The sequence below is a fragment of the Tinamus guttatus genome, unplaced genomic scaffold, assembly GCF_059628265.1.
Source record: "Tinamus guttatus ecotype Peru unplaced genomic scaffold, ASM5962826v1 Tinamus_guttatus_pri_ptg000032l, whole genome shotgun sequence".
Lineage (NCBI taxonomy): Eukaryota > Metazoa > Chordata > Aves > Tinamiformes > Tinamidae > Tinamus > Tinamus guttatus.
Window position 1 is genome coordinate 995,323 of NW_028288566.1, and position 17,945 is coordinate 1,013,267.

Here is a 17,945-nt window from a genome sequence, read left to right on the forward strand (position 1 = left end):
TTTGCGTGGGGAACAAAATAGCTTGTAGGCCTGATGCAAAGAAGTTCTGGCAACCTTGTGGGACTAAGTCTGCCATGGTTTGAAACTTAGTTGTATTTCTCCTGAGAGCATCGAGGCTGGACTGAACTGAGATAAACCGCTTAGTCTGAAACTGTACCACACCAAAAGAATAGATAGTACTTGATAGATAAACTACATTCTGGATTTAGAAGCTGGAGACTGGTGCAATGATAATTACGGAGAGTTGACTTTATTGGCACTGTGAAATGGCAAAGGCCAAAAAGTAAAGAAGGAGAAAGGGACAGAACAGGTAGAAATTGGGTCAAGGTGACCATTCATTCATCTAATGACACAGTAAGTCTTGACTGGAGTTAGAGCTTGTGAAACTACAGCCAAGTCTGAGAAGGAGGTGGTGGGATGGCAGTTTTTCTGAGCCATGAATCACTGATGGGAGAAATCATTACTTCTCTGCAGGTTTCCTCTGTCCTTTTTCTGGCATATCAGAAATGCTTCTAGGTACCTACTAGTAGCTTTTAACTAGGCACCAAAGGAAAAAAGCAAGATGGTATGTGAGATGATGAAACCAGGAGAGTGTTGTCACAGTGAGACTGGAGACCAACTGCAAAATGCCAGCCCGTTGCCACTGAGGCATGTCGTACTGCTGGCTGGAGCAGAGGGGAGGTTGCTGTAAGGCTAATGGAGGCATTTGGACCTGTTTCTCCAAGTAGCGCAAAGGTGCCATCTGTGCATGGTTTAGGTGGGATAGGCAGCTGGGGAGATTGAGCCAAAGAAGGATCTTCTGAATTCTGGGTCATCCTGTTGAAATGCTGATGTCATAACGGTAACTTGCTGGTAGTGAACTCTGAATATCACAAGCCTTTATATCTAACAGAGCCAGCTGAATACCAGCATTTATTGAAAAGGGAGTCTAATTACCGTGGAAATTCAGATATACCAGGAAATCCAATACTTGGGAAAGAGACGGTTCCTTGAAACCTCAAAGCCTCAAAACATGCTCTGTCTCCTGTAGATCCCAGAGAAAGAGCGGTGTTCAACAATCTTTGCCTAACTGGTACCAGCCAAGTAGGTTAATCTGATGCAGAATGAAGGAATATTGAGCAACTTTGGCTTAATGAACGTAGTCAGTTATGTCCGACATCCATCTCCCTAAGTGGGCAGAGTGCAGATTGCAAGGCGAATGCATTTTGTTTGTCCCCTGACCTTGTTAGTGTGAAACCATACTGTGAAAGAGGAGCTCATAATAATGTTTGCAACAGCATAGTTGAGGTAGGGAAAGCCATACGAAGCAGATTTGCTGAAAATCACAATGCATACAAGATAATGTAGAGACCAGTACCCAAAATCCCAATGGGTAGATAAATGAATTCACACTCTACTTGGTCAGTTTTCCATGAATGCTTGAAATCCAGTGTAAAGTTTCATTGCATACTGACAAATCTCACTGCAACACCAGTAAATGAATAAACTGTCCTGAGAAGGATGTCAGACATGCACAGCTTTAGGTGACCTTAGTTGGTATCACAGCTGATATCTTCAGTAATTTAGGGCAGTTTGGTGATCCCTGGTTCTCACAATCCCCATTGTGACTACTCTATTTACACTGATTTTCATGCAGTTGGTCTCAAGCGCTTGCTGCCCTAAAGCAGGCTGAGATCTCAAGCAACAGCAGACCAGAAGTCATGTATCTCTCACTCTCCATGCTGCAGCTGGTCAGTCCAATGTGGAATCCACCATGCAGCTTTGTATGGGGAATTGATCATGGTGCCGGACATGCGTCCACATGTTGGGTGCACCTCAGACTGTGCCACATTGTAGGTCCCTCTTAAGTTATACTCCACCCAGTGTTGTGGTCCTTATGCCTTCCACTATAGTCTGCCAGATGCATCTTGTTAGGATGCAACATGGTGCTGTCAGATGCTTTGAGGAACTTGCTACTAGAGGGCCCCTATATTGTGCAACCTCAAAGATGTGTTGTTGGTGTTTGTTGTTGCCATATGTCTGTCTACTATACATGCCAAATGTTATGTTCTAGGTTTATCATGTTTAATTATGAGTAATACATAGAAAAAAAATGCAAACAATGCAGAATTTAATTAAATGAAACAGAGCGGGCTTTTGTGTTCATGCAGAGAGAAAAATACATTTTCTCGGGGGTATTTATTGACTATGAATACTCATGGAAAACTCTGCCCTTACCCTGCTGATACCACACTCTTGGTCACTTTTTTGAGGCTATGGCCTGGGTGAAGAACCACTGTTAACATTACATGCTTTTAAGGATATTAATGATAGAGGGAATATATCTCTTTCTCTTCTTTCCATTCTCCATCTCGCGGTTGATGGGAGGCTTTTATTGTCCTTTCCAATGCTGCCCCATCAGGTAAGTAGTTGAGAAGCAACGTACCATGTCTGGGAACAGTCAACCTTGTTCCGTATCATGGGCTATAAAGCAGTTGTTCTCCACAAGAACAAAATAAGAGGAGAAGCCTTGGTGGGATTACTCAAGCCAATGTCATTCTCAGGCACTATCACCTTGTATTTTGTCTCCTCTTCTGCTGTCAGTCTGAACTGAGGAGGCAGAAGTTGAATCTTTGTGAATTCTCCAATTATGGACATGTTTACCATCCTTATCTAATCACTGCTACCATCCCCAAAATCGGGTATATATATCCAAACTTATTTGGTATTGTAGTGGCTAAACCATCTCCAGTAGTGTGACCTGCACTGCCCAATGTCCCGATACTTCTACACTATCTTTCTCCTTTTTGTGTGTGTTACAACTCTAAGAAACATTTTCCAAAAACATTTTGAACCATTGTCAACCTTTACATTTTTTTTTTTTCACAAACCCCTTTGCACCCTTGCTGTCACACCAGATGTAGGACATATTGCATAGCTTCACGGATTGCCAGTGGTTGATGAAATACAGTTTGAAAATCACTGTGCCAGAGTCCAGGACCAATGATGCCATGGCCTCACCTTCTGTTCCAACCCCAACAGGTGATCCTGCAGCAGAGGAGTGGTCCCCATGGAGTGTGTGTTCAACCACCTGCGGGGAGGGCTGGCAGACCAGGACGAGGTTCTGTGTGTCGTCTTCCTACAGCACTCAGTGCAGCGGCCCTCTCCGGGAGCAGAGACAGTGCAACAACTCTGCTGTGTGCCCAGGTGGGCTGAGTGTTTCATCCATCAATGGGCAGAAGGGGAAGGGAGTCAGAGTGTATGGAGTATTGACTGCCCATGGTATCTTCTCACACCTATGGTAAAGGCTGGAATGCAACGGATCAGGTTTTCAGCTCTGATAATGAGTTTAGTGCCCTCTATAGCCTAAGGGTTCCCTAATTCCTGGACCTAAATCACAAGCACCCATGAGTGGAAAGGGAGAAGATGAGATTAGTGTTTGCTGTTCTTTCACCCTTTCCAGGTAACTTGTTCTCTTGGTGCTCTAAAGGCCTGGGAAGTGCACAATAGGTGGTTGGAGGCAGACTCCCCTTCTCTTCTTTTTTTACTATGAAGTCTCATAAACCCTCAACAGAACAAGTCCCAGTAGGTGGACTGTGGTTCTGTGTGCTTTGACAATTCCATGATTTTTTAAATGAAACGAACACATGTGAATCTGGCAGGATCGTGTCCTTGCGGGGAGTTTCCAAGCTTGTGGCAGATTGCAAAAGTGAAGCAGCAGGTGACACCTTTGACCATCAGTCACTCAAAGCCCAACCCTGTGCATACTATTGCAAAGTCCACATAAAAAACTTATACTGATAGTTTGCTTGAGAAGTAAGCCAACACTTCTCATTGCTTTCATATTCCTTCTTCTACAGTTCTGGTGAACAAATATGGTCTGGGAGACCTGAGTATTATTCTGAAGAGTTCTGATATTAAACTAGGTCCCTTAAGAGACATCAGTACATTCTGGCAACATTTGCGCTCTAGCTGTTATGGTCACTAACCTTCCAAAAATAACCCAGTCAGATTAGATTAGATTAGATTGGATAAAATTAGATTCATATGGATCAGAAGTCTCTGGATATCTAATTCTTGGAATTACCAGTGATGACCAGAAGTGTGGTGCATATTGCACTTTATTCTTTTGAGTTTCCCCGAGTTTGCTCCAATGATGTCACTGCTGCATGACACTAATTAGTAGACACATTACACCCTTTCTGAGAGCTTGAAAAGCTGCAGTCTTTGAATATTCAATGATACAAGAAAAGGATGAGAGAGGGAAATAACGGTAAAAAGTTACAAAATGATAGTGATGCTACTCTTCAAAGGACCTTTTTGCTCCTCTCTAGCTAATTGCACCTTTTGTTCAAAAAAAGTCCTCTCCTTGGACTCAACAATCAGACAAAATAAGGTCAGTGAAAAGTGCATTAAGATTTATTTCATGTAGGCTGGAAAGTGAGAGACACTTGGTGCCAATACCAAATTATAAAACATTACATGATGTTCCTGTTGCACATTTCAGGCTGGTTTGTTCTTGGTCTTCCTACACTACTTTCTCACGTACTGCTTATTTGAGTGGGAAGATGCTGTGCTCCGTGGGCTCACTTACTGGGTCTCCAGACCTCCTTTCGTAAGGAGACTTCTTCTGCTTTGTTTTCAGTGCACGGCACCTGGGATGAGTGGTCTCCGTGGAGCCTGTGCTCTTCCACGTGCGGGAGAGGATACAGGGATCGGACCCGCACGTGCAAGCCTCCTCAGTTTGGTGGGAACCCATGCGAGGGCCCAGAAAAGCAAACAAAGTTCTGCAATATTGCACTTTGCCCAGGTAAGGCAGTTAGAGATGCGGAGACTTCCCTTCAGCAGGTCTCCCCAATCCAGAAGAAGGACACTGAGTTTGTCATTGAGCACATGTCCAGCTGCCCATCTGTGCTGGATGAGCAGATGGATTACACTTCCCAAAGAGGATTCTCTGGGATAAGGAAGGAGCACATTGGAGGAACAAACTAGAGGAACCTTCTGGGTATATTCATTTCAACATTGTGTCAGGTTCAGATTTCCCCTCCATGGGACCTGCTACATGGGATAGACCTGGGCTGGCTCGGCTGCCACTGCTATTTACAAGACCATCTTATGCTTCTTATTTATGATGCCTAGCAAATGTTTTGAAGTTGCTCTGCTCAGTTGGGCTTGTTTTTCTGAATTAATAAATTTCCTTGCTTGTATTATTTGTGCCTGTATTTTGCAAGCTCTCTGTGTACTTGATCCTGCCTTGGGCAGTGACATAGGCAGAGGCATTTCTAAGAGTCTTCCCCACCATATTTTTAATATGTAGAAGAACTTTTTTTCCGACTTTTAAACACCTCTCCCCAAGTTTTGTTTTGAAACCCTGGAAATCAGCCTCAGAGGAAACAGCCTTTATTCATTGGAAATCCAATTTCACTCCTCTAGATCCCTCCTACAAAGCAGGTGGGTATTGAGTTTATCACTAACCCCCCATTATCTTCATTTGGAGATCAGAGTGTCCTGGTGAACCGTGATCTAAACGTGAGGGTTATCCCCAATACTCCTCCCTCTCTGAGGATAATGTCAACTGAAATTTTTTAAGTTTCATGAGAACCATTATGAAAATTTATTATGTCCCCAGAGGAGAAGAGGGACTGTGGGAGTGATGAAGAACTTTGTGAAAATATTAACAAAAAGATTCCTGGCATTTTCTGCCTAGTTTTCGCCCTAAATAACTATCCTTGGAATTCTGGCCACAGTCCAAAAGACTGTACTCAGAATAAAGAACAACCCAGCTACAAAATTGGCTCTGTCATAAAAAGACAAATTGAAAAAGTCAGGGCTAGCATTGCTTGGGCAATAAAGCATATCCTGAGTTAACATTGATCCATAATTAATTTAAATACAAATAAATATGTTGCTACACTATGGGAAATGAAACAGTGGTGGAAGAGACAGGCAGCTCAACAGAAAGACTTCAGCTCTAATTAATGCCACAAAAGCAATCAGGGGCTTTGCGGTGCCAAATGAGTGCAGCACTGGGGGACTCATTGAAGCACAACGTTTGATGCACTAGACGGTCCTATCGCCTATCCCTGCCCTGCTCCAAGGATTTATTCACACAGTTGATAAAAAATGCTCTGCTGAAGGAACAATAGAGCTATGGTAAGATCTACCCTGTGGGCTTTTGGATCAGTTCCAGAGAAGAATTACCTCTGCCCAGTCACCACCTCTTGCAATTTGCCTCCTTGGGAATGATACACATTTATGTAACATGTTGAATTTACACTTGATGAAAGCATCAAGCTTGGATTGTTAGACAATTTTTTCTGAAAGTGTCTTATTTTTCAGACCTACAGAACTTGTGTGCACCCTCTGAGTTAACAGTAGGGTATTTTAGCATTTTCCTACATGCTTAAAAACAAATTAAAAAATTACCATTCAGCTGCACTGGTAGTTACTGGGAGTTGTTCGAAGACTAACAATTACACAATGGATCAGTCTGTATATGTTTTCTCCTGGACTGGTAAACAAAGTCAAAAAAAAAAAAAAAAGGTTTGGAATCTACAAAAAATATAATTTAAGATTTAGACATTTTAGGGATTTTTTTTTTTTTTTGAGTAAGAACTAATAGTTAGTGAAAGCTAGACAAAGCATGATGACAACTGCTAATGAGAAAAAGTTTTCCAGGAATAGTGGACTGGGTGAGCTGTCTGTTGGTCAGGGTCCAATTAGGGTGTAAGTGCCACCCTTGGGAATGCTTTACCTTATGTCATGCTAATAAGATGTAGTCATGCTTCTTCCTGTCCTTATGATAACTTCTCTTTTCGCTTCCTCTCCTCTTTAATTATCTGAGCTGCTTCTGTGTCGAGACATATCAAGGCTGTCAGTGTTAATTCAGCCATGAGAGGAGGACATTGACCACACACATTCTCTCTACTCATGATGTCGCGTTAGATCACACCTACACTCCAAGTATTTTCTGTCTGACAGCTTGAATTCTGTTGAAAAACTTTGTGATTCCAGTTTGTATGTGTGCTTTAATGATAGCTCTGAAAAAAACAAAGCAAAACAAAACAAACAGAATTTGGGGTAGAGGAAGTTCCCTTCCTTCTAGGTTCATCCATTACTTCGGATGAGTCATGATGAAAAATGTTCCCTCAAGAAGTGCCAATTACCCAAAGGAAAATGTTGTGGGAATGTATGGATTCCTTAAAATTTTTCATGAAAGCATGTTTCATGCTCTCTATTTTTATGTTATATCTGCAATATTAATAATTTTGACTTTTATGTTGGAATGCATAATATTAATAATTTCAACTTTATGGTACTATGTAAAGCATGAACAACAACAAAAAAGGTCTAGGCACTTGTGTCCATAAATGGCACTTCCTGGGCCATAAAATGTGAGACAGAGGTTGCTGCGGCTCCTGAGAAGTTGCCATTGCCACATTTGTCTGAACATTTCCTTGATGTTCTTCTCCCTCCTGCTCTGTGCACCCAGCTTGTCCCCACCTTTTGCCCCCACCACTGTTTGCAGAGGCTGTAGACTCTTGCTATTGCCTCCTTCCAGTGGGAGTGATTTTCACATTCAGTTTTGTTTTCTTTCTTTGGGCCACTCAGTGGACGGCAACTGGAATGAGTGGTCGAGCTGGAGCTCATGCTCTGCCTCCTGCTCCAACGGCACCCAGCAGCGGACGAGGGAATGCAACGGGCCTTCCTATGGTGGAGCAGAGTGTCAGGGACACTGGGTGGAGACCAGGGACTGTTTCCTACGGCAATGTCCAGGTCAGTGGACCTTCATTTTTTTCATCCTTTGCTGTTGTTCCAGGTAGGCTGTTTCCTCTGGGGATGGATGGGACAGTTTTCAGCACTCATGCAGCAATAAGGAGGTCGTGGTACCAGTGGACCATGTAAGACACAATCCATAGTGGTCAAACGTTTCAGGAGACTCTGGAGAAATGAGTAATTGCCTACAGGGAAAATATTTTTCTAACATTAATTACCAATTTTAAGCATGTTCTTTCTTTAAAAAAAAAAGAAAAAAGGCAAACAGGGCAGCACTACTGTTTTATCATGTCTTTAAACTTTGTCCATGATGAGGTCCAGCATAGGGAAGATCCAGGAGAACCATTTCAGGCAGGCAAACAGACAAATACAGGAGCAGATATCTCAGTTCACCTGACACCAGAAATTGTCATTTCTCAGGCTGATGCCAGCACTGCGGAATCGGTGCAATTTTCCTCTTTCCTGGGGAGGGCCATTGCCAAGGGATTCAGTGAACCTGCTTGCGTGGAAAATATTCCTACCTGGAAACAAGGCTTGAACCTCCAGAAGCCTTCAAGCTTGATCAATGACGAATTTTTGCCATGGTTCTCCTGGCCCGTGACTCTCTCATGGGCTGCTAGCCTATGTGGGACTGAGAAGCAATGTGCCTCTGAGATGGAGAGGGCCATCATCTGCATGGAAATCTACTTAATAGCAGCAGAGTAACATAAAACATTATTTGACATGGGTATTGTACTTTCCTACACGGACTCTGTTACCTACATCCTACTCTGTCTTTGCAACTTCTGAAGATTTTCAGAGACACAAAGTGCCTGACTGTTTTTAGGCATCCTACTCCCACTGATTTCAGAGTTAGAGACTGGAGGAACATTGGAGTCCATATGGTACCACTTTAGAAAGCATCAGAGGTTGGACCTGTACCTTTTCTTTCATGATATTTTTTTTTCCATGGTTTGGAGAAAAAAGAGTGGGATCCTCCACCCTCTCAAGAGGAGTTATCATACCCAGTGTGGCCTGTTATCTCCTAATTAAAACCCAAGTAGGAATCAGGAGGCTAAAATCCTTGCTCTAGTTCTGTCACTGAGTTGTTGTTTTATATCTGTGATGCAGGAGAATGCTTCCCTACTTGCAGGCTTGTTGTGAGGACTAATTAACATTTTTACAGTATTTTGATAAATAATATAAAATATAAAAAGATAAAATAATATAAAACAAGTATTTCTGCTGAATCTTGAGAAATGCTTGGAGAAGATACAATGAAATGAGACAACCTCTAAGCCCAGCTCAGGTGCAAAATCTCCGTCCAATGGAATATGAAGCAATGATGCAATGGAAACAGATGGAAAGACCTTTATTTGAAATTTCTTTATGGTTTCTCTCCTGAAGGCCCTCCTGGTCCCTTTAGACCAGTGTGAGGAGGACACACTGATTTGTGTCAATTGAGAAGTAGGCAAGGCACCAAGCAGAAAATCTCCCTTCACAGTGAGTCATGCTCTACTAACCACATGTTCCAGGTTTACCTTGGATACTTGCTTCCCTCTGCTGCGGGTGGTGATGGGATGTGACAGGCTGTTTCTCTCCTCTTTTTCATTTCCAGTGGATGGGAAATGGCAGGCGTGGGGAGTGTGGGGAAGCTGCACCACCACGTGCGGAGGTGGGACTCAGAGACGTGACCGCGTGTGCTATGGGCCTTTCTTTGGTGGAGCGACTTGCCAGGGTCCCAAGGAAGAGTATAAACAGTGCAATGACAAGAAATGTCCCGGTAAGTGCCCCATGGACACCGTGATGCTGCACTGGGAATACACGTTTTTTTGGAAAGAATTACTGAGCACACACATCAGAGAACTTCATGAATGCAACGGTGACTGCAGTTTTGTTTGATGATGCTCATAACACAGGCACAAGAAACATCACAGCTTTTTATCTAATTCTTGCCAAAGACAGCGCAAGGATTCTGCTGATATTCCTGAGTGTTTAATAAATCCCATAGGTGTATATATGGCACTTTTCACTGCTGTGGAGGTGTAAGAGGAAAAGAGACACATGATTTGATAGAGGCAAATAATAACACTGTCCCCAATCCATGCATTTGAGTGCTGAGGATAGTATAGTGGTTTCCCACACTTTATGTAGCCTCTGGAAAACCTGCATGCCAACGGCAGATTAAACAGGACAAACACATTTATATCTGTCAGGTTCTTGCCTCCCCTTACCCTTCCTTTCCAGACACAGCAATGGTGACAGCATCCATCTCAGAAAAAAAAAAAAAAAAAAAGAGGAGTGCAAAAAAAAGGGCTGGGGGACAGGACAGAAGATATCTTGGGTTTTAATGTGAAAAACATCTTGAGTTTTAGTGCAAAAAATAATCAGAAGGAAATACTTACAAGTGAGAACCCTTCCAGATGTCTCTTACTCGTTATAAAGACAATGGGAGGGAAAAAAAAAAAAAAAGAGGCCAGTGCACCATTTCTATCCTCTTTCGCAGTCGCATTTAAAGGGCCTTCTGGTGAACTTGCTAGTGGGAAATCGATGGCCTATGTGATGCTAGAAGTCAGACCGCATCGATTGTAATGGGGCCCAATTTTTGACCGTAAGGTTAATTAATCGCCAGAAGAGCTCAGGGAGCAGTGGGAGGGATTGCTGTGAAGACACCCAACCGGTTTGGACTCCCAGGAAGACATGTCGTAGCTTGACATAAAGTCGGTGCTTTAGAGCCGTTTTTTGGGGAGGCTCTGCAGCGTTTTGCTGCCTGCCCTACTCCTTCAAAAACTGCAAAGATAAAAGAGCAAATGCTTCAGCGCAGGAGTTTCACCTAGTTTAACTAGAAGAGAAACCCAATAAAGGCGCTATGAGAAAGCGTATTCACTTTTTCTTCTTTTTTTCCCCTTTTTTTCTCAGCTATGTTCTCATGAAAGACATCACCTCTTCTTGCAAGCTGAGCCTCTCAATTAGCAGTGGCGTGTGAGAGTCTTCAAACTCAGCCACAAAGCTCTCCCTTGTCATAGAAAATCTTAGCACCAGGTCATATGGTGGTGTCTACAGAGCGATGCAGATTTATTTCAGCTTCAGTTTGTGCCAGCTGGGGCCCTGGCAGAACAAGGCCAATCTTTTCTCCTCTTTTCTGTAGGATCTCATATCTGTGCAGTGTTCGAAAAAGAAAGGCATGTCCCAGGGACTGAGTCATGCTAGGGTTCAACACCAGGGGGGTCTTGCTGCAGTTGTTAATTTGCAGAGCAAGGAAAAGGTGGGGGAGTCATCAGAGGCTAAAAATAAACGGGCTCAATTTGCTCTGGAGAAAGTATCAAACACCAACATGATTTGATTTGAGCAGAAAAAGTGAGCTTAACTGGGTTAATTATTAACATCTCCTAGTGCAAATAGGTCACTCTGGCAAAAAAAAGAAAAAAAAGAAAAAAAAAAAGGATTTTGTTATAGAGCAATATTAAAAAAAGGAAAGTAAGAAAAAAAAATGGTGTGTGTGAAATGACTCTCCTGGCCTGGGACTTCCTACTGCTCTCATTGGCAAGACAACCCGTGTATTGCTAAAGAGCATCTTTAGTCCACAGCATCCCTCAGTGGTCCCCAGGGAGACTGCAGTGGTAGGGAAATAGGGCATGTTTGATGATTTAGAGAGGGAGGAAGATGAGTGGGTCTGATGGGAACAAACTCTGCCTTTTGATGTACAGCATCTGCTCCACTACTTTGCAACTCAAGGTGCTCAAAGTTCCATATCCCATGCTCCAGACCCTGCTGTGAACCACAGTTTGGTCTCGAGAACATCTGACCATGTCCTAAGCTCTGGGCCAGAGATCAGGAGTTTTGCATTCAGCTCTCTGCCACGGGCTTTCTAGGTGGCCACAGGCCAGTGATAACTGGGCAACTTGACCACTGTCCTGCAGCTCCTTGTCAAAAGCTTGGAAATAAAAGTGTCACTTTTCTCCACGTATTCTGCCTTATCTACAGAACTCACAGTGTTTGCATCAGGGCTGCTTCTGCATATGTACAGGAGGAATCCTGCTTGTCCTGGAGGATTTTGTTATGATACTGATTACTTAAAAGGGAATTTTAAAAGCAGGGAGGGAGCATCTGTTTCAAAGAAGACACCAGAATATGTTCATCATTGGTGTCTACTGAATGGACCAGGGCGAAATCTGTCTTTGTGATAGCTGAGGTGACAGCTGGAGCCAGGGAGGTGCAGGCAGTTTTTTCAGTCCCATACAAGTCCTTCAAAGCAGCAGAACTTGCCATCCGCAAGAACTCAGGTTTGAGCCTTCCACAGAGCCATGTTGATGCTGCAGGCAGGTCCAAAACAGCAGTGGGGAGCCTCCTTCCCTGAAGATTTGGCAGGGATGCAGATCATGAGCTGGTTGCTGTCTGTCAACACATGCATTGCACAGTCCCATATGGCAGGACACCTTCAGGGTCACTGCTGCCCAGCAGCTCTGGTGGGGAAAGTATGAAAAAACAAAGTCCTCATCCCATCTTTGCAGAACATGTACATTTTCCCTGCAATTTTTCTTCCTCCTACCCTCAGGAGGGGTGAATACCTTTAATACGCTGCTCATGGTCCTCTCTATTTTATGGAATGCAAGTAATGAACATCTCAGTAGAAATCTCTTCTTCTGTGGTGGATACCCTCCTTCCACAGGTGGAAGCAGCTGAAAGATGTCTCCTTCCAAAAAGATTTCTCTGTAACCTCTGTGAATGCTTTTTGCACCTTTCCACAGTCTGCTGGGCTCTATAGCAACATTCAGAAATGAGCTGCAGATGCAAATCCAGCCTGCTAGTACTCTGATCTTCTTGAGTTCTCACATAAGATGGCAACAGAGGACCTGCAGGAACTCCACCTGAAAGATACATCTTTCTTGTTTTTTTTTTTTTTCCTTCTTTTCCTCCACTTGCTGCTCTTTCCTTTATTCTTACTTCAATTTATTTTTTCAGAGCTGCATTTTAGGAATATCCAGCTGCAGATCTGTATGGTGACTCTAAAGGATAGACCAGGAGTGGGTTCTGCAACCATAATGTTCACACCCAAAAGGTGTCCATCTTTCCCTTAATCAGGAAAAAAAAAAAAGAAAAAAAAAGAAAAAAAAGAAAACTCCTCTGCAATAGCATTTTTATTCCAAAGATCTGTCGCAAGGCAAGGCAGGCATGTTAGCACTTTCCCAGGTTGTTAGGTATGCATTAGCTATCTAATCCTTGACATGGCCTGCAGTCCAGTTTTCAGGTAGAGCAAACTCCAGAGAGGTTGATGGGCTTGTATGAGGCTGGGTGCTAAGGCAGCTGTGGAACTGGGAATTCACCTCCAGACATCCTTGCTTGCTTTGCAGTGCTCTTTCCTTTGGATCAATCTTCTGTTTTCCCCATGGGTTTCTCTTTTCTCATCTTTCTGTTTCCTTACTTGTGACCTGGGGAAGGAGCTTTTACCAATAGAATTTTTCCTTGCTTGCAGAGCCCCATGAAATCTGTGATGAGGAAAATTTTGCCTCAGTGGTGTGGAAAGAGACGCCTGCCGGGGATGCTGCAGCTGTCCGGTGTCCACGCAATGCTACAGGTAAGGACGGTCATATGTACCAGCCCAGGAGCTGGCCGTCCCTCCAAGCATCCTTCATCCATTACCTCTCACATGAGGGGACCCTGGTTACGGGATAAAAGGATGAACAATGGGACTTTTCTCCCTGGGATCAGGGCTGAATAAAATCTCCCTGGTTTTCTGTCATCCCTCATTGTGTAACCTTCTTGCTCCATTCTGGGGAAACTGAGGTGCTTTAGCATCCAGCTACTGCCTAGTCCTGGGATAGTTGCACTGGGAAAGCTTCGCTTTGTCAACCCTGTTATCTACAAATAGCTCTGCAGGAGTAGGTAGGGATATATCATGGCTGCTAGAATCCCCTGGACTTAAGTATTGTGTTTTTCTCCAGAAAAGAAGCCAACATCTGAAAGCTGGACATCTGAGCTGCAATCAGCAGCCAATCAATCACACATAGATGTTTCTCTTTCCTTCTTAGAAACCATACTAGTGTCCTAAACATATCTTTAGGTACTCAGGTAGATGATCTGACCGTGGTGTTTGAGGTGATAGTGTCTGCACAATTAGGTGTCATCCATTGTGTGCAGCGTTGTGCTTCCTAAGGAATTGAAAGTGCAAGGGAACAAAGACCTAGGAGATGTGTTGGTGGTGAATCCTGTCCTTAACTGGATGTTCTTCACTCCCACACAGGAAAGGAAATGAGGACAACAGTTCCTGTAATGAACATAAAGGTTTTTATTGTGTTTGAGTGAGGCTGTGGATGCAGGCAAACCATGATGCTTTCTGACTCACGCAGCCTAGGCTATCCAGTGTCATCCTAAGTGCTAGCCTAGAGGAAGGGCTGTATCCATAGCCAGGTCACCAAATCTTTCAGCAATAGCAATGGACAATTCTGGGCTCCACAGTGCAAGAGGGATGTGGAGCTGCTGGAGAGAGTCCAGCGCAGGGCCACAAGGATGATCAGGGGCCTGGAACATCTGCCCTACGAGGAGAGGCTGAGGGAGCTGGGCCTTTTCAGCCTGGAGAAGAGAAGGCTGAGAGGGGATCTGATCAGTGTCTATAAGTACCTCAAGGGAGGCAGTGAGGAGGATGGTGCTGGCCTCTCTTCACTGGTGGCCACCGACAGAACTAGAGGTAATGGCCACAAACTGAAGCACCAAAAGTTCCACATGAACTTAAGGAAAAACTTCGTAACAGTGAGGGTGACAGAGCACTGGAACAGGCTGCCCAGAGAGGTTGTGGAGTCTCCTTCTCTGGAGATCTTCAAAACCCACTTGGACACAGTCCTGTGCCACGTGCTCTAGGTGACCCTGCGTGTGCAGGGGGTTGGACTAGATGACCTCTAGAGGTCCCTTCCAACCTTGAGCACTCTATTATTCTATGAACTGTGGACCCAGCCAAAGCCTGCTCCTCAGAGACTCTTCAAACGGCAGCGTAATTGCTCAGACCCTTTTCTTTGCTAATACCTCTCTTCCTCTGCATCACAGAAATGCATGATCACCACTGCAAAACTCAGTGTAGCGCAGGAAGAACAAGGGGAAAATTGCAGGCAGCTCCCAGAGCTTTTCAACTGATACAAAGATGGTACTGTTGGATGTTTATTCTTGTTGGGATGGTGTAGGTAGCATAAAAGACTGTGGCTGGTTTAGCTGCAAGACCTGGACCATGTCAGCTCATTAAGCTTGTGGGCCTTAGCCTGTTGTATACCAAGGCAGGAAAAGCCTTCTTTTGCTTTAATTAGCCAGGTCCAAATCACAAGCTTTTGTTTCCATTCTCATTCTCTTTCTCTTTCATTCTCCTGTCCCTCTCTGAGAAAATGCTAGAAAAGGAACTATAAATAACCTGTCCTACATGATAGTGCCTATGGTTCATGCATTAGCAGATGCCCCTGCTGCTCTTTGTGCTGGTAGGTATGCTTGTGTAGCAGCACTAGCCGGTTCTGGGTCACCTCCGTGAAGATGCTTGTCTTTTCATTCTACCGTTTCCATGCTCTTTTCTATCCTCTTTTAGGGTTGATCCTTCGAAGATGCACTTTAGATGAAGAAGGGATAGCTTACTGGGACCCTCCAACATACATCAAGTGTGTTTCTATTGATTACAGAAACATACAGATGATGGTAAGAAAGACCAGCCTCTCAGCTAAACAAGATCTTTCAAAATTGCTTTTTAGTTGCTGCGGTTGAAAAAAAAATCCATGCACAAGTGCACAAGGGATGGTCCCTCACTGATATAATGTGTTTGTAACACTTTTGCTGATAATAATAACAACATTAAATAGGTCATTTATTTTTCATTAGTCTCAGAATGTTCATGTTGTGATCAAATCTCCCATTTTGCTAGTCTCTTGAGCCTTGTCTTAAAATGCTATTGCCTTTATTAGACTTGTCCTTTCCTGTTCAGGCCTAGCTACAGTTCCTTCTAAGATAGGTACAATTCAGTTAAAAGACAAATCTAGGGAAAAAAAAAAAAAAAAAAAAGGATCTGTTTTCTGGTCCTAAGTTACCAGCAGAGTAGCCTGTGTGGTAAATAACCTCTTCTGAGTCTACAAACTACCTTTCCTTTGGGTGCATACCAAAAATTTGACTGTGATTTTATAAATATCACAGACTTTCAGTCCAGCTGAGATTGTCAAATTCATCTAATCTGTGCTCTGAATTATGTGGAAGGTCATAAACTTTCCCCCAACTATTCCTCCACTGAGCTCATTAACTTGAGTTTTGACTGTCACTAACATTTGTCATGTTTCTTTCTGTCTCTCAGACCAGGGAACATCTTTCCAAAGCTCAGCGTGGCTTGATGGGAGATGGACTGTCAGACGTGCTCCAGAACCTTGTTGAAATCTCTCAGGACGGGACCAGCTACAGCGGGGACTTGCTGTCCACCATCGATGTACTCAGGAATATGACAGAGATCTTCCGTAGGGCTTATTACAGCCCAACTTCTGGGGATGTGCAGGTGAGCTGAGCTGCACATTGGTAGGCAGGATATAGGATATAGGTGCATGCACAGAGATCAGAGTTTGATTTTGTCCTTTGGAGTCAAATCAAAGCTGACGAGAACTGAGAAAAATTTCTGCCCAAGTGAAGTGACTCTCTGTGCTAACAACCTCCCATTTGAGGTCATTTTCGCTGGCTTATAAAATAAGAGCTTGAAAACCAAAGTGACTGATAGCGCTTATTCAAACTAATAGCACTTACTGTGGAGTCTAATTGACATGAGAGTGTTGTTTGGAAAGGATTGCAGTCTAATGACTATAGGTAAGACAATCCTGTGGTATTAAGTAGCAGGATGTTGATGTAGGAAAATGTCTCTATAGCTTGTCACTCTAGGATTTTACTTTCAGCAGCTGCATGCCAAGCAGCTATAAGATATACCCCTGGGATAGGTCATCACCACACAACTTGAAACATTAAACTAATCCTGCAGAATCTGCAATGGGTGACAGAATTGGAGAAAAAAATCAATGGTTTCGAAATCATTTATCTCCTTTCTTGTTGTGTGCTCCTTAGTCCCATAAAATGACCACCATGCAGAGCCTCCCTTGCTCCTTCACTGCTCTTCGTTCCCAGTCAGAGAGGAAAGATGACTATAAAGAGATTTCCCCAGAAATAATGAAAATTTTATAAAACAGGACAGGAAGGGACTTATACATGGCAAGATCACCTATTCTTAGCCAATTTCTGGTAGCTGTGTATTTGACAGCTGCTCTTAAAAATCTTCAGTAATGAAGACAACACATCTCTGTCCAGTGTCTTAGAAGCTATAGCAGTCACAGTGAAAGTCTTGGGTATAAGCTTTATTTTAACCTGTTTTGCTCACCACCTCCTTTCTTTCTCTCTTTCTTTCTCTCTCTGTCTCTCTTCTCCAGAACTTTGTCCAGATTATCAGCAACCTGTTATCGGAGGAAAACCGGGACAAATGGGAGGAAGCTCAGCTGGTATGAAAACTTGGCAGTTCTCTGAAACAGGACAAGTTTTCAGAGCAGGCTTAAGCCTTAAGCTAGATCTCCCAGTTCTTGTCCATAATGTATTGTAGGCAACATAGACTGATGACAGCCACAGACCTCCATCCATGAAGAACATTTCCGTCCACAATTGCTGTTCCTCTTACTCCTTGTGATGAAAGGGACAAACGACTTGGACATGGTCAACTGTGGTCAGTTTCAGAGTCAACTGCCTCTGAAGGGGTTACTGCCAATTAGACCATCCATGCAAAGAGTTGTGTATGTAAGCCTAGTGCCAAGCTACCATGAGTCCTATTTATGGAGTAACTCACTGAGCTACAGGATCTTAGCTATACATCAGGGGAAATTGGTTGTGAATACCAAATTCTTCACAGAGAATCTCAGAGATCAAATTGAGTTTGGTGACCCTCCTGAATTGGAATAATTCCCTTCTATTCCTTTTGTTAAAATAAAGCAGGGTGTTTACATGGGCTTGAGCTCCTGGCTAAAAAAGATGCAAGACAGGCAGTACCTTCAGGGGTCAGACCTGTGCTCTGCTCACCTGAGTTTCTAGTTCAGCTCAGGGCAAGATGAGCTAGGGCTTAGTTACATTTTACTTTCTTTCTCTCCTCCCAAGGTTTGAGATTCTGCTAAGCAATTCAGTAGCTAAGGCCTAGTGTACCAGGTAGAAGTGTTGTGTGTTGTTCTGTCCACATT

At 43.5% G+C, this 17,945-nt stretch overlaps 1 protein-coding gene across 6 annotated transcripts in view; it reads left to right on the forward strand.

The window, feature by feature from the left end:
• Positions 1–17,945, forward strand: part of ADGRB1 (adhesion G protein-coupled receptor B1) — a 257,067-nt gene that overhangs the window by 122,507 nt on the left and 116,615 nt on the right. For 4 of the 6 annotated variants that reach the window (XM_088531226.1, XM_088531238.1, XM_088531245.1 and 1 more), the window contains exons 5-12: positions 3,022–3,186; positions 4,625–4,788; positions 7,581–7,755; positions 9,353–9,517; positions 13,208–13,309; positions 15,296–15,402; positions 16,046–16,240; positions 17,154–17,222. In XM_088531226.1, the coding sequence (XP_088387352.1) occupies positions 3,022–3,186; positions 4,625–4,788; positions 7,581–7,755; positions 9,353–9,517; positions 13,208–13,309; positions 15,296–15,402; positions 16,046–16,240; positions 17,154–17,222 (1,142 nt within the window). Of the gene's footprint in view, positions 1–3,021; positions 3,187–4,624; positions 4,790–7,580; positions 7,756–9,352; positions 9,518–13,207; positions 13,310–15,295; positions 15,403–16,045; positions 16,241–17,153; positions 17,223–17,945 lie in introns of all 6 variants that reach the window. The other 2 variants (XM_088531233.1, XM_088531260.1) reach the window with 1 other exon arrangement.